Raw genomic sequence first — 27349 nt, 5'->3', positions numbered from 1 at the left:
CAGAGGATGGAACCACCTTCTGCAGCTAAAAATAACCACACCGCCTTTGAGGTGAGCCACCCAAGATGCAGGTGGGGCTGTATGAAACTCCACGAACATGGGATGAGTTTCATCTTCAGGGTCCCGAGGGGCCATGAGTGGTACCAAGATCCCTGGAGGTGACCTTGGTTTCCCATGTACAGCTGACATCCAGTCTCAGCCAAGCACTGCAGGTTTGAGTGAGCTGTCCCTGCATCACAAAAGGACCGACCATACAACTCTCAACATACGCAGGCACACACCAGGACCTCCATGTCACACCCCCCATCTTCTACCTGCTAAGAAGGATTCCTCACCATGGCTATTATTTCTATCTATTATATCTGCATCACCTCATGTTCAGAAAGGGTTATCATGTTCCCAGCAGTCCTCAGCACTGATTTACCCTGCGCCATACTAGGGATCAACTGTTAACACCCTTAAATCATTCTTCGTCCTGCTGCTTCTCGGCCGAACCACGTCCATGCTGCAGAGAGTAAAGCGCCTCCAAAGAATCCCCATCCTACTTGATCTTCCCCAATAAACTCATAACACGCCACCACCCCATGAAGAGGCCCTCTCTCACCAGTGCCAGCCTTCAATACACTCACTACAACCACCACCCCACGAGGAGGCCCTCTCTCACCAGTGCCAGCCTTCAATACACTCACTGCAAACACCATCCCACGAGGAGGCCCTCTCTCACCAGTGCCAGCCTGTGATACACTCACTGCAAACACCACCCCACGAGGAGGACCTCTCTCACCAGTGCCGGCCTGTGATACACTCACTGCAAACACCACCCCACGAGGAGGCCCTCTCTCACCAGTGCCAGCCTTCAATACACTCACTGCAACCACCACCCCACGAGGAGGACCTCTCTCACCAGTGCCAGCCTTCTATACACTCACTACAACCACCACCCCACGAGGAGGCCCTCTCTCACCAGTGCCGGCCTGTGATACACTCACTACAACCACCACCCCACGAGGAGGCCCTCTCTCACCAGTGCCAGCCTTCAATACACTCACTGCAATCACCATCCCACGAGGAGGCCCTCTCTCACCAGTGCCAGCCTTCAATACACTCACTGCAACCACCACCCCACGAGGAGGCCCTCTCTCACCAGTGCCAGCCTGTGATACACTCACTGCAAACACCACCCCACGAGGAGGCCCTCTCTCAACAGTGCCAGCCTTCTATACGCTCACTACAACCACCACCCCACGAGGAGGCCTTCTCTCACCAGTGCCGGCCTGTGATACACTCACAGCAAACACCACCCTACGAGGAGGCCCTCTCTCACCAGTGCCGGCCTGTGATACACTCACTGCAAACACCACCCCACGAGGAGGCCCTCTCTCACCAGTGCCAGCCTGTGATACACTCACTACAATCACCATCCCACGAGGAGGCCCTCTCTCACCAGTGCCGGCCTGCGGGGCCAGAGACTTGCAGACATTGATGAGGTAGTGCTCCGGGTCCCCCGTCCCAGTGATGGCTTCCCAGTTGTCACTGTACCTTGACAGGGACGAGAGGTCGAAGGAGTTGCCAGCCCCATCTCTGAAAAGAAGAAAACCCGCAGTTAGTTAGGCTTGGTCGTATTCTCTTTAAACATTGGGCACTCTGTCTAGAAACGTTCAAGTATTCGGGCATAGTCCAAGCCTGACAGAACTTTAGACTCGACTTCTCTCTGTCTCTCTCTCTCTCTCTCTCACACACACACACACACACACACACACCATCAGAATCAGCAACAACATAACTTCCCTGAACATAATAGTTCAGGAAATTATTAGGCTCACTTAAAAAAATATTTAAATTTTAACAGAAAAACTCAAGTCTGCAAAGTGCGTGCCGTCTGTGCTCAGGCCACTGAGAAGTGGAACTTGCTGGTGACAAAGGTAAGCAGCCAAGATGCTAGGAGCACACACAGCAGGGGCCATGCCCGGGGCAGCCGCACGCCACCTGTTGTTTAAAACCAAAGCCGCCAGCAGTTACTGAAATTAAAATGGGCTTGCTGACCTTTCTGCACAGGCTAAAGGTTCACTAACTACACAAATCCCAAATACAGACAGTAACTGGGAACCAACCCCATGCCAGGAGCAATATTAACAGTGAGTGAGACACACACTCTGCCACCACAGAGCAGGGACGGGAACAGCTACAGATGCCACCTCAGCGGCAGCTCTTAGCGCTTCAGAGGGGAATAAAAACTGGTCATTCAAAAGCTGTGTGCTAAACTGGGGGTACTGTATTAAACAAAACAGATAAACATCATCAATCTTACAAAGTTTACCAAAATTACCTGTGGAAGAAAATGACCGTGAACAAGACAGACTTTTAAAAATACATACTGTATTTGATGGAAGTAAGAGCTGAAGGAAAAAAGGCAGATAAGGGGGATATGAAGTTCGGGGGGCAGAGGAAAGCAGCTGTTGAAATTTTAGACAGTGGAGCCAGAGAAGGCGTGACCGAGAAGGGGACCTGTGAATAGACTCTGAGAGAAATGGAATCACTGACCATCCTGGCACCCAGTAAAGCGCATCCCAGGCAGAGAACAGCATGAGCAAAGGGCCCGAGCCACATAAGCCCGACACGACCTGAGAAAGGCAGAAACCCCGTGTGGCTGGAACAGAGTGAAAGTGAGGTTATTAGAGACAACACGGGGGTCATGTCCGTCAGAGGAAGAACTTCAGCCTGTGGGTCCCAATGAGATGGGCGCTCAATGCATTGAAGGTTTCAGCAAGAGCGACATGGTGGGACTTATATCTCAAGAGGATCATTCTAATTACTGTGTGGGACTAACCAAACGTGTGACAAGGGACATGGCAGGGAGACCTCGGAGTGGCAGCTGCAGTACTGCACGCACGAGAGGAGGAGTGCCCAAACCAGGGGCAGGTGGCAGGAAGGGAAAGCTGCCTGAAGGTGATGGGACAAGAACAGAGCTTAGTGAATATCACCAAATGCTCTAAAAGTAGTCAATAGAAGAAACAAAAATAGAACTAACAAAGCCAAGGCAGAGGAAAGAGGAGAGGAGAACAGCACAGGTGAGGACAGCTTTCATCTTTTAAAAGAGAGTCAACAGACACCATTAGAAGCTGACAAACAGAGGTTTAGAGTTATAGAAGGTTCCAAAAAGAACCACAAGAAGAAATAGTAAAAAGTGGAGTGAAGCTAGGGGTAGGGGAGGGAGAGGTGAGGGTGGGTAATTTCATCTATTAATATTTTTGGACTCTCAATTACAATAGACATATATTAACTTTTATTATGAGATTATAAAATTCTCCTCTGATTTAATTCTACTTTTAAAAACTTAGCATAAAAATATCTTTAGGAAGGCTGGGCACAGTGGCTCACACCTATAATCCCAGCACTTTGGGAGGCCAAGGCAGACGGAGGATGACCTGCAGTCAGCAGTTCAAGACCAGCCTGGCCAACATGGTGAAACCCTGTCTCTACTAAAAATACAAAAAATAGGCTGGCACGGTGGCTCACACCTGTAATCCCAGCACTTTGGGAGGCCAAGGCGGGCGAATCACGAGGTCAGGAGTTCGAGACCAGCCTGGCCAACATAGTGGAACCCCATCTCTACTAAAAATACAAAAAAATTAGCCGGGTGTGGTGGCGGGCGCCTGTAATCCCAGCTACTCGGGAGGCTGAGGCAGGAGAGTCACTTGAACCCGGGAGGCGGAGGTTGCAGTGAGTCGAGATCACGCCACTGCACTCCAGCCTGGGCGACAGTGCAAGACTCTGTCTCATTAAAAAAAAAAAAAAAAAAAAAAAAAAAAACCACAAAAATTAGCCAGGCATGGTGGTGTCTGTAATCCCAGCTACTAGGGATGCTGAGACAGGAGAATTGCTTGAACCAGGGAGGAGAAGGTTGCAGTGAGACAAGATCATGCCACTGCACTTCAGCCTGGGCGACAGAGCGAGATTCCATCTCAAAAAAAAAAATACATATATTTATATACACACACACATACACATATCTCTAGGAAAAATGCTTTATGTGCAAAGAAAATCAAAATTTTATTCCTTGTATATAAATATCAGAAAACTGAAGGCAGCCTCACATGGCAGAAAGAGAACTGCTAAGTGAACCGGGGATATCTACTGAGGACATTTCCCATCCAGTAGAAATGAGAAACAAATTTGTTTCACATGAAAATATTTACAAAATGTTAACTGGAAAAGGTAAGGTTACTAAAATTATGATTTAAAGTCACTGAACATAAATTACTAAATGCTTGCATTTACATATGTTCCTAAAACTTAAATGATGATTTCACCTACATAAATAACCGATGACACAACAGGACAAAGGCCGGAAGGAAACAGAATCGCCTGCACTTTCCCCCGGGAAAGTCAACAGTGATCAAGTGGCTCATACTGGGTGTTTCACATGGCAGAACGGCCAGGGCATCCCTCCAAAAAACAGAACCGCAGACCCACAAAACCAAAATCTCTAAGGATGGGACCCCAGGTGTCCAGAGGGCGATCTGGCAAAGCTGTTGAGAGCAGCTCTGTGGACGATCACATGCAACAAAGACCTCCCTTCATCGCAGGGGTCACCACACCGCTCCTGGCCCACTCTGCTCACTGACATGTGGATCACGCAAGAGTGCCAGGGGTCCACTCTCTGCTTCAGCTCCAATCCCTTCCCCATGCAGTCACCACAGCAGCTCCAGGTGGTGACGGAGCTGAGAGTTAACCTAGCCCGACTCCTCATTTTAATATGAGCAAACCGAGTCCTAGGTAAATTAACTGACTAATCTAATCCCCTGCACCCAAGACCACTAATTATTAAAGCAAAATCATACCAAGTTAGTCTGTCCAAAAGAGACAACACATCCATGGACTTACTTGAATGAACATTCAGTCAGATCGAAAGGTGGGCAGGCATACTGCGTTCGCCACTCAAACAAGTAGGAACAATCTGAAGTCTCCTTTAGAAATACTGGCTAAAAAAGTTAAGAGGCACATATATAAAAGTGAGAATGCAAAACTTTAGTTTATGCTTTGAGTTTTAAGAATGAAAATAGTGAAGAATGGTTACGTTCATGAAAATCAATACTAACTGATGAAAGTTTCAACATATTTTCTGTAAATGGTTATTTTAAACTGAGTTAACCAGGAGATTTGATGAGATCTGAGGACAGATTCTTTCTAATATGATCCCAGCAGCCTGAGAGTGGGGAGAAGACCCCGCTGAGGGCCGTCGGTACATGCTCACCCGCTGGGTGCCGCGGTCACAGTAGAAGAAGATGGTTGTGGAGCGCTGATAAACCTTATGGCAAGTGTCCCCCCCAGTGAAGTTCATTTTTAACAAGCCATTTTCATAAGTTAGCTTCTGAGTCAGGAGACCTGTAAAGAAGAACATTAAACAAGGTTTGGTTCGGGTCCCTAGGCTGTCAAACTTAGCCTAAGACATGTGACACCACACACCCTGAAGAGTGTGGGACAAAGTATCCCTGGCCTCCCAGCACCATACCATGCACTCCTGTCACATTACACTTTGGGAATAAAATCAGGCTTCCCCTTGTCCAAGGCTGCGGCAACGTCACAGACTGACCCGTGTATGATGACATGAGGCATTCCTTAGCCTCATCACCTAAGGGAATGTCACTTTCTCCACTGCGCCTGAGGGCTGTCCACGTACTCACCACCAGCTACTTTGACTTCATTTTTACAAGTTCCTAAATGTATTTAAATCTTGCCCAACTGCTGAAACAGCATGAATGACCAACAGCGTGCCCTGTAATTTCTACAGCCAAACCTCGTACTAAATGCGTTCCCTGTGACTCAATGCTATCAAGTACTACCCCAGAACATCCAACACTGGCTAGCTCACTGTGTCCCAATGTTGTAATAAAGAAGAGAAATATGACCTTAGAGTCAGTAACTGGCATGGCTAACTAAGAATAAAATAGACATGCTCTACCAACATCCTTCAGTATGTACTCTGTTTAAGAAAATCAAGCAAAATCCGAAATATCATTAATATGCTTTTTTTTTTTTTTTTTTTTACAGTAGAACACTCATGTTTCTGACTCAAGGGAAAATTCATCTTCAGCAAAATATTTTAATATTTTAATTCCATTCCTTTGCAACAAAAGGAAAACGACAAACAATGGTACCTGCCACTTTGTGAAATCCCTGCGGTTCCCGCTTTTCCTGACATGAGGAGACCACCTTGGACTCGTCACTTGTGGGGCAGACGTCTGAGGAAAGCTTCCCACAGACCCGGAAGTAATAAGTGTATTCGCCAGCGCTCACGATGGTGTCGTTGAGGCCCAGGGGCTTCAGGTCATACAAGTTGCCATGCCTTGGGTCTTTCACCTCACAGTTGTCCCCTTCAAGAACATGGAAGAAGTGAAGGGCAACTGCAACCACACACGCATTCACATTTTCAAGCAAAAAGCTTTACAAATGGCCGGGCGCAGTGGCTCACGCCTGTAATCCCAGCACTTTGGGAGGCCGAGGCGGGTGGATTACTAGGTCAAGAGATCTAGACCATCCTGGCCAACATGGTGAAACCCCGTCTCTCCTAAAAATACAAAAATTAGCTGGGCATGGTGGCAGGCACCCTGTAGTCCCAGCTACTCAGGAGGCTGAGGCAGGAGAATCACTTGAACCCAAGAGGCAGAGGTTGCAGTGAGCCGAGATGGCGCCATTACACTCCAGCCTGGCAACAGAGCAAAACTCGGTCTCAAAAAAAAAAAAAAACTTTTACAATTTTTGGTTAGGTAAATACCAGCTATAAATGGGCATTAAAAGCCATTTCCACATGATTTTGTTTATATATAATACAAATCGCCTGGCAAACAGCTTTCTAGGAAAGTCTAGGTCCCCGAATAAAGACTTGCTTCATCAAACAACACAAAACCAAACCCCACATTAGTGTCTTCAAGCGTCAGACGCCAAAATCCCATCAATCCAGGCACACAAGAAAATGTCACTCGTGAAATCAGCAATATGCTTCAGTAAAAAAAAAGCTCAAGGAAAAGAAATTATCCTCCCTCTAGCGTGTGTCTCATGACCCCAGCTATGGCTGTTATCACACGGTCTCATATCTAAGGCATCGTTCAGAACGTCTGCTACTCTATACATTTAAAATGACTCGTAGGGACAGGCCCAGTCCTACCTTCCACTCTGACAACGGGACAGGCTTCCACAGTTCTCCAGATAAACACGTACTCACAACCATCCTGAAGCTGAAATGCTGGTGAGCCCTGTAATATAAATCAGCAGCCTGATTTGTTTCCTGTTTATTTTAAAAATTAATCAAATGGGGCCGGGCACGGTGGCTCACACCTGTAATCTCAGCACTTTGGGAGGCCGAGACGGGTGGATCACAAGTTCAGGAGTTCAAGATCAGCCTGGCCAAGATGGTGAAACCCCGTCTCTAATAAAAACACAAAAGTTAGCTGGGCGTGGTGGCAGGTGCCTGTAATCCCAGCTACTCGGGAGGCTGAGGCAGGAGAATCACTTGAACCTGGGGGGCAGAGGTTGCAGTGAGCCAAGATTGCACCACTGCACTCCAGCCTGGGTGACAGAGTAAGACTCCATCTCAAAAAAAAAAAAACAAATTTAAATAAATGATAGCCACAGTTAGTACCCAATCTTTGACCTCCATGTGCAAACTACGTAACATTTATTAAACATTTAAGACCTGAAGAAATGAGTGCATTCTCGTCAAACCCTAGCAATGGCTGAAACTCCACGAAAACACAGGCAAGTTTTAAACAAGATAGAAGATTCAGAGGTTCAAGGGAAATGGGAAATGGAGTCACCCAGGGACAACATCTCATTGCTGGTCTGAACACACACCGATATCTGAGCACACTCAAACGTGATCCTGGTGGAGAAGCGCTGGTTCCCACACTTGTCACCGTTGACATACATGATGCTCAAAGATCCATTCGCCGCGGCTTGGGGACTCATCTGCACCACACCCAGATTCCAGTTATTGCCTTCTGACACTAAGCAAGACCCCACTGCGCTGCCTGGAAGAACAGAATAAGTGGTTTGGGCATGAGGAAGGCGATGACCTTGAGTCAAATGCTCTAATAAAATGAACAGACGCCAATCAAGAGACCAAGCAGAACTCACCATGGCATCCAGGAATGTAAGGGAGAGGATTGCAAACGCTCAAATAGAAAGTCCTCTTTCTCCCATCGACAGAGGTGTCAACAGCCGTCCAAGGTTTCCTGACTGTGCTTAGGCCAGTCAGGTCGTACTCATTTCCAGCCAGGTCTGAAACACAACAAAAAACCACGCTGGAGAACTCTGCCTCCTTGTGAGCACTCAAGAACTGCCTTTCACCCTAAATAAGCCCTGAGGAGGCGTGAACCTGGCATTCCTAACTGTGAGGATAAGGAAATCCACGGGAGGCTGAGAGGCTTTGCCTACAAAACACACCCACTCTGTCCCTCAAAACTGCCCTTCACAGCCGGGCCTGGTGGCATGCGCCTGTAGTCAGCTACTTTGGAGGCTGAGGCAGGAGGATCACTTAGGACCAGGAGTTCAAGGCCAGCCTGGGCAACATAGTGAGACCCTAAAGACTCTTTAAAGAAAAAAGCCAAACCCCCACTGCCCTTGACAAGGAAGTACCACTGTTGCAGAGCGGGCAGGGTCAATCCCAGAGGTCAAGGTCTCCTGTATACACTGTCAGCTTCCAGGGCACAGCTTAGAGAGTTTAACATCTTTTTCTTTTTTTTTCACCCTCAAATAAGAAGCTCTGACAGTACATGTGAAATGTGTTTCCTCTGCATTTTCTTCTCTGTTCTTAAGATGTATCTGATCCCAAAAGATAGCTTAAAACCATTAACTATATAGTCAGATTCTCTTCAAGAAAAACATTACAACTCTAGGCATCATTCAAAGAGAATATATAACAGAAATGTCACACTGCCTGCAAAACCAAGCATACACACCACACACACACAAATATACATACACACAGAAACACACCTTCATATCCACTCACACACACACTGACTCTTGACCGGCCTCTCAGTTCTTAGGCCGCACGGCCTTACCGGTGACTTGGCAGTCCACTGGAGAAGGAACACAGGCCAACGCGGTTTCAAACTCAAAGTAAGTGTTTCGGATCCCTTGCCCAGAGTCGATATCTTGATGCAGGAATTTGAGGGGCCCTGAGTAAACATCATCATTGCAAACAAAGCGGATGATAAAAGCATCAGCGGTACCTGTAAAGCAAGAAGGCCCAGATTTTAAGAGACAGAACAGTATTCATGGCGCAGCCCACAAGCACAGTGCAGCAACAGGACAAGGCCGCCACTGGCAACAAGCTTCACAGCCGTTCGTGGGAACAATGACACCAGGGCACCAAGTGTGTATCGAGGGACTCGACATGAACAAAGTGGTCACACTCGCTGCAACAGTGGCCTATATTATGACAGGTTTACACGCTCACTGCAATGGTGGCCTGTGTTACAACAGGTTTACACACTGCAACGGTGGCCTGTGTTATGACAGGTTTACACAGTCGCTCCAATGGTGGCCTATGTGATGACAGGTTTACACACTCGCTCCAATGGTGGCCTATGTGATGACAGGTTTACACACTCACTGCAACGGTGGCCTGTGTTATGACAGGTTTACACACTCGCTCCAATGGTGGCCTATGTGATGACAGGTTTACACACTCACTGCAACGGTGGCCTGTGTTATGACAGGTTTACACACTCACTGCAATGGTGGCCTATGTGATGACAGCTTTACACATTGCAACAGCGGCCTATGTTATGACAGGTTTCTACCATGAGCCTAACATCCTGGCATTCCTACTCTTCCAGAAAATATTTAAATCCCACGAGTTTACCAATCCAAGCATTAGAAGACAATGTAACTCTAATTCGTTGGCTTATTGAACAAATACTAAGTTCCTACCATGTATCGGAATGAATGAAGCAGACGAAAACCCCTGCCTGCAGCTGTGCTGGTTGCAGAGTGAGGAGCAAGTACAAAGATTCAAGAGGGGAGGGTGGGGGACAGTGCACTTTGTTTATATCAGAAACAGGGAGGCCAGCGGGCCGAGCGGGAAGAGCAGGGGGTGATCATCTCAGAGAGCCCCCACGGGCGTCCCATGGCCATACTGTGGACACTGGCTTCTACTCTAGGTACCGTGCAGAGCCTCCGAGGGCTCTGAGCTGGGAAGTGATATGATGTGATGTTTCAGAAACATCACTCTGACTGCTGTGTTGAATACAGGCTACAGCAGCCCCCCTTATCTGCGGGGGGATATGTTCCGAGACCCACAGTGAATGCCTGAAATTGAGAACCCTATATATACTATGCTGTTTCCTATACACACATACAGAGGATGAAGCTCAATTTGTAAGCTAGGCACAGCAAGAGATCAACAATAAAACAGAACAACTGTAACAATATCTGTAATGACAGTTACGTGAATGTGGTTTCTCTCATTCTTTCTCACAAAATACCTTATTATTTTCGGACCATGTGATACCACAGAAAGTGAAGCCGCGGATAACGGGACCCCTGTATTCTGCGAGGTCAAACGCAGGAAGACCACCGTGATGGCTCCTGCAGCAAGGTGGACAGCACAGCCCATGGTGGCGGGGGAGTGTGCACATCCTACACTCAGGAAGGTGCATGGCCAGCCACAGAGCCACCAGGGCCCTTTTTAGCTACAAAACAACATGGCTCTGAGCTCACCTTTGGCAGAGAGAGGCCCTTTGTAGGTCAGAGTGATGAAGCCCTCTGTGGACAGCTGGAGGCTTTTCTCAATTCCGACTGGCCTTGCTGGCTTCCAATTCTTGAGCTCTTCAGTTTGGGTTTCTGCCTCACAGCCAGAAGCAGGTTTTCCCAGGATGGTCCCACAGACAGGCATTGTGCCGCAGACATTAAACTGCAGGTCAGACGGTAAGAGCCATACAAACAAATTTATGCCTCGTATCTCACCATAGACAAGAACCCTAGCAACTCCAAATCCCACTAGGTTAAACGTTTCTTATTTGTTAGTTAACTTGCCAACTTTCCACTTTCTGGCATGTTAGTACAGTTAGTACATAAGTCCAAAGGGCAGTATCTATAAACTGCCTTTAAGGTTTAGTATCTATACATCATTTAAATTCATACATCCCCGTATCTATAAATGCGTAAGATCTACTGCATGTAATAATGTACCATATATAAGAGAGGGAAGACATAGAAGTCATAATGTTATAATGTTTTCAATTATGAGAAAGTATGTATCATTGAAATCATGTTAATTACAAGTAAATATAAAGTGGTACCCTACATTTCTTAAATTTGTTATCATTCCATTAAAAATTATTATATTATAGTTGTAAAAATGAAGTCAATTATGCTCTCTGGTGTGAAGATACAGTAAGGAGAGACCAATGGACAATGAGTACAGGCTTCAGCACTACCTTTAGAAAGTGTTTCCTTAAAGAGAACAACTTATTATTTGAAGAATAACAGTCTTCACGTCTGAACTGTGCCAGAATGGTGGTAAATGGTTTTACTTCATCTTTCCCTTAAATCTGGATTTTCCCATCTCCTTCTGAATAAGAGCTGCCACCACAGTGGCCTGGGCAATTCTCTCAAATCACCACGTGCAGGTGACTTCAATAATGCACTCTCCCCGTTTCAAAGCAAACTGGAAATGCATCATATCGCTCTTACCATAAAAATCTTCCCAATGCCAGAGACGTTATATCCTTGCGAACTGTTTAGCGGATTAAGATTAAACACAAATCCACTGTTGGGATCCCTTATAGAGCAAGCCTACAGGAAACAAAATGGGGAAAAAGGGGCGCATTCAAACCAATTCCACAGGAACATAACATACATACAGCACCTCCAGAAACCTGCAAGTATGCACCTGACAAAACTGTTTCTCCATTTACTTTCAAAATCCCTATCAAAAATGTAGCCCTATATGTAGCCTCTTCAAATACACCACCCTGAAGTATACCAAGTGTGTGCCCAGACTCAGAAATTACACTCACCTGGAAGCTGTTAAGGCTACTGCATTTCCCTAAGAAGACTATTGCTACTCCCTAAAGTTGGAGAGGAAACATAAGACTCATAAATTAGTTTCTTAAAGAAAATAAACATCTTAAGAAATCTCATGTTCTGTTTTCTGTCTCAATTATTCCCTTAAGGTAATCATGGGAAGTATGACCACGTGACTGTCAAATGATATCCTCTCCTCTCCATATTTAACTTTGCCCTGGGCCTCCCTCTGTCCACTGAATGCAGAGAAGGAGATGGTGGCCACAGCCCCAGAAACACTGTCCATGAACAGGGTGCCTGGCATCCTGCCCTCACTGAGCAGTTACAAAGCCAGGACCCTGAGCTGGGGCCGTTGGTTTGGAAAAGCCTTGGTCTCTGCTGCCAGAGTCTGCAGTGTAGCTTAGAACAGGAAGTGGGAAGGCAAACAGGTCCCACCATAAAGAAATATACACGGTGCTGTGAAAACAACTCACTACCTTGGGGAGGTCAGAGAGAACGTCACTGAGCAGCTTACTACTATGCCCTGCAGGGTGCACTCAACAAGTGGAGGGCATGGACCCGGGCAGAAGGCGGGAGGAGCCAGTAGGCACTGAGAGAAAGTGGCACATTAACACCTGTGGGCTCTGCCCTATGCACAGGGCCACGGTGAGACACACAGGCCTCACCCTATAGAAAGGATCATATTAACACCTGTGGGCTTTGCCCTACACACAGGGCCACGGTGAGACACACAGGCCTCACCCTATAGACAGGATCACATTAACACCTGTGGGCTCTGGCCTATGCACAGGTGAGAGACACACAGGCCTTACACTATAGACAGGATCACATTAACACCTGCAGGCTGTGCTCTATGGATAGGGTCACATTAAAACATACGGGCTCTACCCTCTAGGGGACAGGCACTGAGATGGTTTAGGTGTGGAGTGACGTATCAACTAGTCAGACATCTGCCGGTGGTGCAGAAGCCCCAGAGCCCACCAGGATACCACTGCCACATGGAAAGCACAAAGGAATGGAAACAAAAGGAAGGAAACTACAGTGAGCAGAGAGTAAGACTGAGGGACCTGGTTCTTATCCCAGGAGCTGGGAGCTGCAGAGTGGAGAGGAACTCTGGGTGACCTGCAGACACCCATTGTCAATGCAACGTAGTAACTGATTCAGAAAGAAGGGGCAGGGGTCGGTTCAGAGCTGGAACACTGGGGTGAGTTGAGGATGTCCAGCAGGCAGCTCAGCACAAGGGCCAGGTGAAAGCACACGTACCTGGTCTGTATCCGTCGTTGTCTGAATGGGACAGGCAGCCTCTGTGTTCCACAGGAAACTGACCACACACTCCCAGTTGAGAGAAAAGATGGGGTGGCTGTTCTGAATGGGCAAATCCAGGGTAAAAGTCAATACAGTAACATGGAACTTGATAGAACCAAAAGAATACTCGCCTGAGACATAAAAATAGCCAAAATCTGCTAGATGTTTATTATGAGTCAGCCAATAAGCTAGGCACTTAATGTGCATTACCTAATTAGAATTTAATGTTCTCATTCTCCCTATGAAGACAAAATAATCTCCTACGCTTGGATATTCAGAAATATAGAAATCGTGCCAGCAGTAAATGGTAGAATTCAGATCCAAACCTAGGTCTGAGCTCAAGGTTCTGAAAAGCACCCTACACAAAAAGTTGAATGCAAGAAGCCATACACAAAGGCAACGGTACGTAGGATTCACTGACATCAGCTCAGGATTGGGCAACAATGGCCTGCGCTGTCAGAGGTCAGGAGGGTGCTCAGCAGTGGCAGGAAGAGGGCACAGGAGGGCTCCTAGGGGGAAGCATGTTCTTTCTTGATATGTAGTTTATGGACACTCACCCAGCTGTGTCACGTTATCATCTGTGTGCCCTTCGGTGTGTATGTTTCCATAAAAAGCTCCCCCAAAGAGCCATTAGCTTTGTGAGAGCACCACCACCACACAGGCAATGGTAGCTGCCGATCAGGGAGTGTTTATCACACACCAGGACTGCACTATGAGTTTTGTTAGTATTTCTCAACTGCGCCTCACAGTGACCCACAAACACAGCCTACAAATGAGAAAACTGAGGCACAAGGAAGTTAAGACACCTGCCCAGGGTCACGGGTTCAGGAACAACAGCCACTAACACTGAGTCCACACCCTTGGCTGTCAAGGGCTCTCTACCCTTGAAAGCCCCCACCCACTCCAGGCCTCAGCAATACTAGCAGTAGAATAAAAACACACCTGCTCCTTCCACTTCACAATGTGCTTGTGAAAGGGACTGAGCTTTAGCCTGTGAAAGTTCTGTGACTGCAAACCCCTGGGAGAGTGGCCCTTTCTTCCTTCAGTGAGTGTATTTCCTGTGCTGCTGCTGTGCAGCAGGCCCTATATGAGTGCTGAGAGACACGACAACAATGTGAAGTTACTCTGTAAACTAAATATGGTATCACAGAAAAGCTGGAAAACCAAGGGTCCAAGAACTTTCTGGAACTACCCAGTGTCTCAATGGCAACAAGAAACCAGAGAAGGAGGGGGCAGTCCACAGGCAGGGAATGCACAGACGTGCCCAAAACAGACCAGCAGGCTGAACTGGGCAACCTAGGCATCTCCCCGTGGAACACCAAACCTGAATCCTTCCTGAGACTGAGAGAAGAAGTGGGCGGCCCAAGCTCAGGTGAACCCAAGGAGAGTGTGTACAACCTGGGTAGAACACCTCCCGCAGAGAGCATGGGCCAAGCTCAGCCTGCCCGTCATTCATTCCCTGATCACCGAGATCTTCAACTCTAAAGGAAGTGTCTCTCAGGAAAAAGAGTGTGTTAGCCAATGACAAAGCAGACCAGGCAGGTGAGTGACGCAGCGTCCACTGGGCCACTGCAGGGAAAGAACGCATCCTGCTGGCTCATTTCAGTGGGGCTTGAGGAAGCTGCCACACACCCTTAACAAGGGATTGTTAATAATTTAGTTGATAATGAACATGGCTTCCAGTCTCTCCACTCTCCTAACCATTTGATAATTTCTCAAAAACACATGACCCTGGTATAAATCTAAAATTACAGGTAATAAGAAATGAAAATAAAATCCTAAGCCCCATAACTGACTGAACACACCCCACTCTTAGCCAAGGGGACTCCAGAGAAACTTAAAAATTGCATTCCTGTCCATGACGGGGTGGGAGGTGAGACATACCACATTACACCCCTTTCCTCGTTAACCACTAGGCTTTCTTCCCTAAGTGCTAAACAGAAGCCGACCCTTTTGAAAGACTCTGCTGCTGGTATCAACCTACCACCTGACAACGTCCATCCCTTTTTGCGGTTCTGACAACACAACAATCGACCAGCATTCCCTGCTGATAAGAGACCACAACTCCCAGGTGGTCCTGGCCTTTTAAGGAGGCTGCACACAGAGGGCCTTCATGTCCTCTGCTTCACCTTTCGACATACAGGGCCCAACTGTAATATATTTAAATGTTATGTCTTCAATCCAAAATGAACATGGGGACACATGCTGCATACATGTTGCCTACCACGCATGTGTGTGCCATCCCTTCGTGAATATGCATAGCTGCTCCTGTAACCTGCTGAATATGTATACTTGACTAACCTGTTCAGCATCCATTCGTGTCTTAGTCTTCCTCCCTCCCAGTGCTTGTTTCTGGCTTCTGGCCTGAGGCTACACTTCCCAGCCTGTCAGAAATGGCCACCCTGAAGGCTGCAAATCTTTATGAGAAATAAAGCTCTCCTTTCCAAATTAGATTTGAGACCATCAAAAAACTTCTAGGCTGTGTATGGTGGCTCATACCTATAATCCCAGCACTTTAGGAAGCTGAGGCAGGAGGACTGCTTGAATCTAGGAGTTCTAAGACCAGCTTGGGCCACATAGACAGACCCCCCATCTCTTCAAAAAATTTAAAAACCATTTTGATAACTACAGGTAACTCCACCTGTAGTTCCAGCTACTCAGGAGGCTGAGGTGACAGGGTCACTTGAGCCCAGGAAGTCGAGGCTGCAGTGATTCAGTGAGCAATGATTACACCCACTACACGCTAGCCTGGGTGACACAGCAAGACCCTGTAAAAGTCCTGGACATGGATACTGGTGATAAATACAGGACACCAGAGATGTGTATAATATATGTAACCCAAAGACAGTCAGAATGGTCAGTTTAATGTTATATATATTTTACCCCAATTAAAAAACAGAAGCAATTGGGACTGTATAAAATGGCCCCAAAGCATTTCCATGGAGAGAAGAGCAGAGCAAACTCCACACAGTCTGCTGTTGTCCCCTGGCTAAGGAACTCAGGGCCAACATCAATCCCACTCACCTCCTCTACCTCCTAGCCTTAATTCATTTTATTATTATTTTTAATACCTTTTTTTAATTATATGTTAAGTTCTAGGGTACATGTGCACAACATGCAGGTTTGATACATAGGTATACATGTGCCATGTTGGTTTGCTGCACCCATCAACTCATCATTTACATTAGGTATTTCTCCTAATGCTATCCCTCCCCCCCAGCCCCCAACAGGCCCTGGTGTGTGATGTTCCCCACCGTGTGTCCAAGTGATCTCATTGTTCAATTCCCACCTATAAGTGAGAACATGCAGTGTTTGGTTTTCTGTCCTTCTGACAGTTTGCTGAGAATGATGGTTTCCAGCTTCATCCATGCTTCTTTTGCCGTGCAGAAGGTCTTTAGTTTAATTAGATCCCATTTGTCTATTCTGGCTTTTGTTGCCATTGCTTTTGGTGTTTTAGTCATGAAGTCCTTGCCCATGCTTATGTCCTGAATGGTATTGCTTAGGTTTTCTTGTAGGGTTTTTATGGTTTTAGGTCTAACATTTAAGTCTTTAATCCATCTTGAATTAATTTTGTCTCAGGTGTAAGGAAGGGATCCAGTTTCAGCTTTCTACATATGGCTAGCCAGTTTTCCCAGCACCATTTATCAAATAGGGAATCCTTTCCCCATTTCTTGTTTTTGTCAGGTTTGTCAAAGATCAGATGGTTGTAGATGTGTGGTGTTATTTCTGAGGACTCTGTTCTGTTCCATTGGTCTATATATCTGTTTTGTACCAGTACCATGCTGTTTTGGTTATTGTAGCCTTGTAGCATAGTTTGAAGTCAGGTAGCATGATGCCTCCAGCTTTGTTCTTTTTGCTTAGGATTGTCTTGGCAATGTGGGCTCTTTTTTGGTTCCATATGAACTTTAAAGTAGTTTTTTCCAATTCTGTGAAGAAAACCATTGGTAGCTTGATGGGGATGGTATTGAATCTACAAATTACTTTGGGCAGTATGGCCATTTTCATGACACTGATTCTTCCTATCCATGAGCATGGAATATTCTTCCATTTGTTTGTGTCCTCTTTTATTTCCTTGAGCAGCGGTTTGTAGTTCTCCTTGAAGAAGTTCTTCACATCCCTTGTAAGTTGGATTCCTAGGTATTTTATTCTCTCTGTAGCAATTGTGAATGGGAGTTCACTCATGATTTGGCTCTCTTTGTCTGTTAATGGTGTATAGGAATGCTTGTGATTTTTGCACATTGATTTTGTATCCTGAGACTTTGCTGAAGTTGTTTATATGATTACTATTTTGAAACAGGATCTTGCTCTGTTGCCAAGGGGCTGCAGTGTAGTAGCACATCCTCAGCTCACTGCAATCTCTGCCTCCTGGGCTCAAGTGATCCTCCCACCTCAGCCTCCCAAGTAGCCAGGACTACAGGTGCACACCACCACACTTGGCTAATTTTTTGTAGAGATGGGGTCTCACTAGGTTGCCCAGGCTAGTCTGAGACTCCTGGGCTCAAACAATCCTCCTACCTCTGCCTCCCAATTTTTTTTTTTTTGAGACGGGCTCGCTTTGTCTCCCAGGCTGCAGTGTAATCATGGCTCACTGAATCCTCAACCTCCTGGGCTCAAGGAATCCTCCTGCCTCAGCCTCCAGAGTAACTGGGACTACAGGCATGAGCCACCACACTTGCCTAAATTTTTTTTTAAATTTTTTGTAGATGGGGTCTCACTATGTTGCCTAGGCTGGTCACCAATTCCTGTCCTCAAGTGAGTGATCTTCCCATGTTGGCCTTCCACAGTGCTGGGTTAGATCTGAACCACTGTGCCCAGCCCTCAGCCTTAATTTCTTATTCCTGTTTTGTATTACACATACAGCCCTCATCGTTTACCCATAGGCCTGAGCTATACCAAGCCTCAGATTCCTATCTGTGGTCTTTGTGGTTTGGACTGCTGGGGCTCAGAAAGCAATACCCCAAGGATCTGTGCTTTGACATGCTGAGAAGCTGCCTGAGAATCGAGGTCATCCTTTGAACCGTGCCTTGTTACCTCCACCCTCAAGCACAGGGAGAGACTTTCTCTGGAATTTCCTTACCTGACCAAGAAGGCTTCTTTCCAAAAGAAACTCGGAAATCTCATTATCTATCCCACAAAAGAAGACTGAGGACAGCAATCACACCTGGACAGACTTGTGCACAAGATAATGCCTTCCTCATTCAGGCTCCAAAGAGAATCATTTGCAAGTTAATTTCTGTCCATTCTTTCTCCCAAATAATCATTTGCTGCCCGGTCAAAAGAACTGTCTACATCCCCTATCTCCCTCTCCCCTGTGAAATAGGGTACATAACCTTCTGTGTTGCATTAGGCTACTGGGTCATCTTTCTCCCGCTATTTATTCCCCGGTGCTATGCACGTCAAAATTTTAATGTCTTTTCTCCTGTTGACAGCTGATTTTCAGGGAAACTTCAAAGGGTGAAAGGGAAGCTTTCCCTTGGCCCCTACAGGGCCAAACTATCTCTAAGCCCCGTTCCACTGCCACGATCCTCAACTCACAAGAACTAAGAGGCAAGATAATGTCTGTACGACTCAGAAAAAAAATCCAGGAAACAGTGTATGTCACCAGAGCCTCAAACTCCGCAGCAAAAGATGAGGCTTACACTTCAGAAATCGCAGCCATGAAGGTACCACAAATCACTCCCTGCCTGTGAACATATATACCGCACACTGACCTTAAGCAGAACTAAGACTGGCCTAGCTCCGCCACCCACCCCAAGACTGCTGCTGTTAAGAGACACATAAGGCAACGCTCAGTCAAAAAATGCAGCAGTGAAGGTCACCGGCCAGCAGCAGCGCCTTACCAGCCTGCCCCTGGAGCAGACGAGATGGATCCTCGTGGTATATGTGGTCTGTCTGCCATCGCTGGTGGTGCAGGCCGACCCATTCACGTATTCCAGAAGGAGGCTGCCACTGTCCTCAACCACCGGGCCGGTCTTTGCCATTCCCAAGTTACTGATGGAAACCACTTCAGTGAAGGAGCCCTGCAAGAAAACCAGTCTTGTTAGGCTTTTCCCCCTGAAGATACAGTCGATTCGTTATTGGTGGTGGTTACATTCTATAAAGCTGCAGCAAACAATGAATTATTGAATACAGAACCACTGCTCCTGGGGAAATCCCCTTATTACATATGGAATAGGAAACCATCCTCAAAGAGTTAACAACAACTGCATGCTGCGTTCCAGGCATGCAATTAAGCACCAATCAGGCTGCATGCTGGCCTGTAACTGAAAGTCATGTAGCACTAGATACTAGTCACATCCCCATTATTGCTACAGAAAGAATCACTGGCATTGGAATCATAAGGCTTTCGTTCAAGAATCGTGTAAGATGTTCTTCGGATCCTGAATTCCGGTGGAACGGCTGACACTAACCACTATGAAGACCTCCCTACAGGGAACCAAATGCAGTTTCTTCATCTCCCCATCCGATGACTTCACCCTGCACTCTTCTACCAATAAACAATCCCCACACCTTGGCCCGCTCCAAACCCCTTAAGTCCCTCAACCCAAATTCCTTAGGGAGGTGAATTTGAGGTTTCTTCTCATCTCCTCATTCGCCTGCCCTACAATTAAACTCTTTCTCGGCTGTAATCCCCAATGTCTCGGTGTACTGACTGGCCGCACATCAGGCAAACAAACCTATTACACACAGATTATAAATCTGAAATCCCAAGACAACTCATGCTGACAGATTCTACTCTCTCTATTTTACAGAAGGAAAAACGAGGCTAAGGAGTATTAAGTGGCTCACCTAAGGCTGCCCCACTAAACTTTCAGAACACAAGGGAGCAAGTCATGTTTGAAGAGGCTTTAGTGTGAATTCTAGGCAAGAAACTTCTCTTAGGGAGACCTTACCAGGCAGTGCAGCGCGGAAGTTCCAGCTCTGGAGCATCTCTGAGTTGAGATGCCAGAGTTGGAATTCAGACCCCGTCCAACTGGCCCCAGGGCTGGAGCTTTTGCACTGCACTGCCTTGCCCTCTCCATCCCCTGCTCATCTCAGGGTGAGGCAGAAACAAGAGGCCAGAGTGTCCCCCTGTTCAACTTCAACCAGAACAGGCTTGTCGGGTACTATGCACATTGGGCCACTACACTCGTTCCAACAATGACTGAGAAAGTGTTCCGCATGGTGATTTTGGAGTTACACGTGTTCTCAAGTAGGCAAGTTCACAGATGCAGAATCTGTGAATAAAGAGGACTGACTATACGCTGAACTCATTGCTCCAGTAAAGAACACACATGTGCAGAGGTAAACACAACCAGGAACTCGATTCCTAACCACCAGAGCACACTTGCCACCTTCCTTTCAAAAACCTCCAAGCTGCCATTAGCATACACCAAGAAAAGTACATTCCCAACATGCTATTTTTACAGAAGCCAATACAGATTTCCAGAGACACCTCTTTTAAGATTCACCACGTACAACGACCACAGGAGACGGGTAAATGTTCTGGCGGTGACTGCATTCAACCCAGGGACGAACTGCAGCGAATGAGAGCACGTGCTTGAATCTGGTTCATCCACAGCAACTCTCCCAAATCGGTTTTTCCCCCTAATCAATCCAGAAGCAAGAGCTTTTGGAAGCAAAACTCTCTTTTTCACAGGTGTCTGCTGAAAGCACCTAAAGACACTTTTGAATTCAGGCTAGACATAACCATTCGGTGCTTCCTCTGCCCTTTGTGTGATCAAAAGTCTGCAACACAGCATTCTCCATGTGAACAATGATTCCTGTGTGACACACTTCTGCTCCTACAGGAGGCAGATGAGTTCACACGGAGGCCCCACTCCTACTCAGAGGGTTTCTCTCGAGCAGCTGTGCTGCCTTTGATCTGGATGTCCCAGAATAACCACCTCCTCCCACTAAGTCATGGAATTAGGAGGGCAAAGGAGACAAGCAGTGAAAACAGACTCACCTGATCTTTTTCATACTTCATCTGGCAAGCCGATGCATATCGGTTGCAGCCCGGCACTGGATTCAGAGGCCGACACACGTTAATGTAGTATTTCCTCCACGTGACATGTTCCCCTGAGTTGTCCATGGCGTACCAGTTTCCTCCAAGGCCACCTTCAGATTTTGCCAGACTAAAATTTCAAAGCAAAATCTATATGCTTTTAAAGAGCTTACACATTTCAGTCTCATTTATTTCTATGTAGTTGGGGAAGTAAAGCTACCAAATAAAACATGCTCCACCAATCACACTACCAGGAGTTGGCTTGTCTGGGCGCATGACGCACCAGGATTACACTCCACCTTCGCTAAACTCAGTATGCAGTGGACCTTAACTGTCCCCCGTGCCTCTGCACTGACAGTCATTATTTTAAATGATGAAGCTAAAGGCTGAGGCTCTGCTGTGGCCAAGACTGGTTGCTATCCCAAAGGCGACCAGACTGTTATTAGAATTCACTCTGCTGAAAATGCCCCACCTTGGTCCTGCAGCCCCACAGCCAGCATCACTCCCCATCATCAGCTCAGTCACACGCTCACCAGCAACACTTGCAACCTCAGCATCTGTACCAGGCCAAAAACAGAGCAGCTGACTCTGCCTCACCTGGAGAGGTCGTACTGCTCCAGCGTGGAGGGGTCGGTCACTACGCATTCCAGGGGCTCCTCCGGGCAGGCATAGCTGGTGTACCACCGGAAGTTGTAGGTGGAGTTATCCTCTTCCTAATCCACGGCAGATGCGCGGAGGGATGGCAAAAAGAGAAAGACACGTGACATAAAACCAGGATTCAAAAAAGGACAAGAGCAATGTTCCCAATGAGAAACTGTGAAGAAAAGCTTAGTCTGCCCATCTCCCTTCATTTTATTAAAAGGAAGATTGTCCAGTAACAAATCAGGACGAAAATTTAGCCTCTGCTAACTGGGGGTTAATTCAGGATTTTTTTTATGCTTTTGTATGTTTTGTACCCAAAACTGACAGGCTTGTGGGCTGTTATTAAGGTGCACAACCCACTAAATAAACAGCTTAAAATACTAATACTGCCCAGGCACCCTGGCAAATCTAATCACGGTGATGATTTGGCCGGAAACCCAGACTGATACAAGCTCTGCTTAAATGAAAGGCCCACCACAGGCATGAGTATCCTCAGGGAGCGCGATGAGGGACAAACATTCCTACCTGATATTCAGGGAAGCCCACCCCCGCGTCTCGATCACAGAGAAAGGTGATGAGCGTAGCTCTCGGTGTGTGTCTTTCATTGTTATAGGGCGTGCCGCCTCTGTAGTTCAGTTGGATCATCCCATCATAATATGAAAGCTTCGCATTACTCAGACCCAAGTTCCAAGTCTTCTCATCACTGAAATAAACACACATTTCTCTCAGCAAAGACCTGAGGGGCAGAAGCACTCCAAGGCTGCCACACTGAAGGGAGGGCCCGTGAGCGACGTGAGGAGTCACCAGAACCAGGCCCGGGCTGCAGACCACAGGAACCCACACAAGGTCTCCAACGGCAGCAGGAACACTGGGACCCAAATCTCCTCTTGGCACCGCTGGTTTAGACAACTCACTTCATTTGAACTGCAGTTACGCAGAATGCAGAAATACGCACAGAGATATCTAGGCACTGAGAAGCACAAAATGTGCAGAAGTGAGGCATGACCTCAATCCACCTTTCTTTCCCAAGGATGGGCCTGCTCCTTTCTCTGGGAAATTAAACTCCTAACATCCTTCAGTTTTCAGACCAGGTCTCACCAGTATTTAAATGCTTGTCATAAAGCAATGACATTAAGTGAGAACACACCTATTCCTGAAAATAATATTTCTTAGCATATAATGCCTAAGAATGAAACAGAACTGAGAAGCTACTTGCCTTTTTGCCACCTGGCAGGCTCCTGAGTCTGGCTGACAGGGGCTCACAGACACCGGGCCACACACATTTATATAAAAGTCATACTTCTTTGTCTCAACTTTATAGGCACCATTTTTCTTTGTGAGAGGTGATAAGTCAAAAGAAAACCCTAAGAAAGAATAAAAACAATAAAAGTATGGAAGGTCAGTCCGACAGTTAACAGAGTGGTCTCACCCCACAGTTTGAAAGGGAGAGGTTCTTCCCAGGAGGTTCCCAACGGCAGGAAGAAGTGGAGGAGGCAGAAGAGACGCTGCCCCTTGAGGCCACCAGAACCGCGATTACTAATATTTTCCTTGGAGATGGATCCAACTCCACCATTCCCTTCTACTGGGTTAGCCTAAAGCGCTATTCAAAGCCCATAACTGCTGGGCTAATAAACAACAGCATGTTCAAAGTAGGATGAGCATGATATTATGGCCTTCTTGTAAGGCCTCCCTCAGAGAGGTTTCTTGCCTAGAATTCACACGAAAGCCTTTTCAAACATAATTTATTCCCTTGTGTTCCGAAAGTTTTGCATTCAGCAAAACCACCTCAATAATGAATTTAAGATAGTATTTTCAGTATCTCAAATAAGCCTCAAACATCGGATGTTCAGAATTTTGTTCAAACAGCATGAATAAAATTCTAAGGCGGGTTACCTTGAAAACCTCACACAGAATGTTAAGGAAAAAACCTTAAGTGGTTCCAAGTCACATTAAAGCAGAGGTCCTGCTCAGACACAGACCTGCCTGGGAGTCAAAGACCGTGCAGTTCTCCCCTTCTGTCTTAGACAGCACACAGGCCGCAGCTGTGTGCCACTCAAACTCATAAAAGCAACCGCCTTCCCCAGAAGTTCTCAACACTGGTGCACTTTCCAGATCACCTGTCAATGGGGAAAAGAGATGGGCATCACTAATCCATTCATTCCTAAAATATCTTACCTCATTCTTCTCTGCTAGAAGTAGACTTGGAAGGGACAGTGGGAAATGAGGTATAATGCATAGAAGGGTCAAAAAACAGCCCTACAAATACTGTAGCATTCCACCTATATGAGGTATCTAGAACGGTCAAATCCGTAGAGACAAAAAGTAGAAGAGAGGGAATGGAGAGCTCGTGTTTAATGGGAACTGAGTTTCAGTCTGGGAGGATGAAAAAGTTCTGGAGATGGATGGTGGTGGTATTACACAACAATGTCACCAAGCTACACACTTAAAAGCAGTTAAGATGGTACATTTTACGTTATGTTGTATATTTTACCATATAAAACAAACAAACAAAATGACCCTAGCTTCTGACTTTATCCCACAGCTGGGAACTTATCCAAAGGAAATATTTCAATGGGAGGTAGAGAGAGGATACATAATAGCACAATTAGCAACACTGGAAACGTGCTATTAATCCAACAATAAGGAAAATGTTCAAAAATAGTAAAACCACACCATGTCAACAAGGAAGTTCCTAAAAATTATTAATGGAACTGTGAAACATAGAAAAGTATTTACAAAATACTACACTTTGAGAAACATTAAGATTTGTTACCATAAAAACTTTGACTTGGTAAAAACAACATACACCTATAAATAAAGGTAATGAAAATTAACATTGTGTTTAAGTGGTGAGATCACGGGCAATGTTTTAAACCATTTATGATTTTTTTCCCCTTTGAAGGAAGTTAAGTAACCACATGACTGGCCGCGTATCAGTCCCGAGGAAGAGGACACAGCGCTGAGACCCACAACTCCCTTCTGACACCGTCTGGTTTCTCCATTTCTGATTTGGTTTTGAGGAGGGGATGAGGGGAAAATTCCAAATGACCTATGTATCTCCCACCGCCAGAGTCTGGAACTCAAAATGCTTAACACCATGCCAATCTGTCTGATCAGCTTTGCAGTGACTGATGAGGAACAGAGATATGAAGAATGCAGGACCTCTGGCAGAAGCCAGAAAAGATCTCATCTTTTTTAAAATTTTTACCTGGCTTACATACAAGTGTGATATTAGTTTTTATTTTCTTGCCATGACCACAATCATCGCCATCTGAATAAGAGAGTTGAATGTTTCCTTTCTCTTTCATGGGAGAGGAAATAAATTTTCCCAGATTTTTACTTCCATTCTTATCTGGAAGAGAAAGGGGGGAAAAAACAGAAGATGTGGTTAAAAATGATCATCACGCAGACAAAGAAGTGACTTAAAAAAAAAAGAAAGAAAAAGAAAGAAAGAAAGAAATCAGCCCAAACCCAGCAAGTGCAGCCCTTCTCCAGCCCACTGAACCCACCAAGGCAGCGGATGGGTTTCCCTAGAGTGCCACGTTTGGCTAGACATTAACAGCCACATTGGGGTCCTCCAGGGTCATCCATAGGTTCAGCCAGAAAGTGCCATGAATGATGCACAATGCCCTTCCAGGGCAAGAAAGACCAAATGGCTTGCAACATGCATCAGCACCAACTGTAAACTGACATTGTCCCCCACTGTCAGGGCTTCAGCTACCCCAAGACACAAAGTCTTTTGAAAGTGCAGCCACACAGCCAAAGGGTGAGAATGTGTCTCATATCCAAAGCAGAAATTAACGAAACCTGTTTAGCAACCCAAGCAGGAGGCCGCTTACTTCTTGGTTCACTTGCTTTTTGTTATAAAGGATTAAAACTCTGTTCCAAAGTCCTTCTTAGTAAAGACATGGACATGCCTGAACCTGCTTTTAAAGACACACCAGCAATTCTGAATACCGAGATAATTCCTAAAATCCAACGAGGCTCACAATTCCTTATTGAATGCTTTTAACAGATTCTCACTATTCTCATAGCCTGGCATTTTCAAAGTGAGTCATAAATGACAAAAATGAAGTGCTAAATACCTGTATCAAATAATTGAGAAGTCTCTGCATGACAGCTACGGGACCAAAACAATGACAGCAAAAGGAAGCGAAGCATGCAAGCCCCTCTTACACTAGGGCTACAGCTGAGATTACACTTCACTCAAGCCATAACTTTTGAACGATTCTAGGCAATAAAGTTGTTAAAAAATAAAATAAAATCACTTGTACACAAACACTGGCAATGTTATTCTTCAGGTTACAAACTAAAAAGATGACGTAGTATTTTCCACGTAGTTCCTTCTGTTCCCAGTTATGGCTTTAGCCCATGTCAGGGAGCTCTAGCCAACTTCAGGATTCCAGAGTGCATCAAGCAATTACTGACATTTGAGTTATGAATGAAAAATTTTTACCATCCTTCATGTGATTATAGAAAGAGGAGGCTTAGATGAACCACAGAAAGATTTTCTAACTCATTCCAAACTGGATGCCCTAGAAAAGCATCACCTAGATCTTCCGTCCAGGCACAACTCACCCACTGCACACACTGCCGCGTCCTCGGGACACCCTCGTGCCTTGCCTTCCTGCAGCACTCTGTGACAAATATTAATGAAAAAATGCTTCTTCTCTGTTTCCGTCTGACTGCCATCCACAGCTTCCCAATTCTGCTCTGGTTCTGTAAGAAAACAAAAGTGTATTTTAGCCAAAAGCAATGCTGATTTCTCTGAGTCACAGAATAAATAGTGATTAAGCCAAAGGTCAAGGGCTCAGAGTTCCCAAACCACTTCGTCACTCAATTCCCAGCGCTGTTTCTGGAACCCGGGCAGACTGAAAGCACAAAAATTCACCGAGATTCTCAGGTTTCTCATTTAATGTGACAGAAACAAACTACATCCCAATACTTCTTCAGAAGAGTAGGCCCAACTGGGGGACAGAGAACTGAATGGCAAAATTCTCCCAAGCCCCACAGTATGAAATTAGAAACTGAAAACCCAAATCAAGAAGCCAGCCTGTATCTTGGGACGCAGTAGAGTGGTACATCATTGCTAATACACCCCGCTCAATACCATTGCTAATACACCCAGCTCGGCCCCTGTGAAGGCCTGTGAAGCTAAAAGAAACCAGCAACCTCTTACACATCTGCAGACTGAGTGCAGGATGCAATGCATGCTACCACAGAAGACAAGCAAGGTACCACAGGTGGCCGCTGAACTCACAAGACTCGTGAGCTGGTCAGTGTGATCAGACACTGATTAGGCACCTGCAGGAGGTGAGGGGGCACCAGCTGAGTGTCACCAGCACAGCAAGCAAGGGCGAGGGCATCCACAAAAAGCAAACC

At 46.1% G+C, this 27349-nt stretch overlaps 1 protein-coding gene across 1 annotated transcript in view; it reads right to left on the bottom strand.

The window, feature by feature from the left end:
* IGF2R (insulin like growth factor 2 receptor) overlaps positions 1-27349 on the bottom strand; it is a 137853-nt gene that overhangs the window by 36899 nt on the left and 73605 nt on the right. Inside the window, exons 12-30 of the mRNA XM_034963192.3 lie at positions 26546-26686; positions 25176-25319; positions 23947-24084; positions 23184-23331; positions 22493-22670; positions 21923-22038; positions 21287-21455; positions 19179-19358; positions 13297-13398; positions 11701-11802; positions 10726-10918; positions 9063-9233; positions 8134-8277; positions 7852-8027; positions 7166-7253; positions 6159-6374; positions 5255-5385; positions 4885-4982; positions 1445-1581 (exon numbers count right to left, since the gene is read on the bottom strand). Of these exons, the coding sequence (XP_034819083.1) occupies positions 1445-1581; positions 4885-4982; positions 5255-5385; positions 6159-6374; positions 7166-7253; positions 7852-8027; positions 8134-8277; positions 9063-9233; positions 10726-10918; positions 11701-11802; positions 13297-13398; positions 19179-19358; positions 21287-21455; positions 21923-22038; positions 22493-22670; positions 23184-23331; positions 23947-24084; positions 25176-25319; positions 26546-26686 (2772 nt within the window). The remainder of the gene's footprint in view (positions 1-1444; positions 1582-4884; positions 4983-5254; positions 5386-6158; positions 6375-7165; positions 7254-7851; positions 8028-8133; positions 8278-9062; positions 9234-10725; positions 10919-11700; positions 11803-13296; positions 13399-19178; positions 19359-21286; positions 21456-21922; positions 22039-22492; positions 22671-23183; positions 23332-23946; positions 24085-25175; positions 25320-26545; positions 26687-27349) is intronic.

This window comes from Pan paniscus, chromosome 5 (genome assembly GCF_029289425.2).
Source record: "Pan paniscus chromosome 5, NHGRI_mPanPan1-v2.0_pri, whole genome shotgun sequence".
NCBI lineage: Eukaryota > Metazoa > Chordata > Mammalia > Primates > Hominidae > Pan > Pan paniscus.
This window is presented reverse-complemented; position numbering and strand designations above follow the sequence as displayed.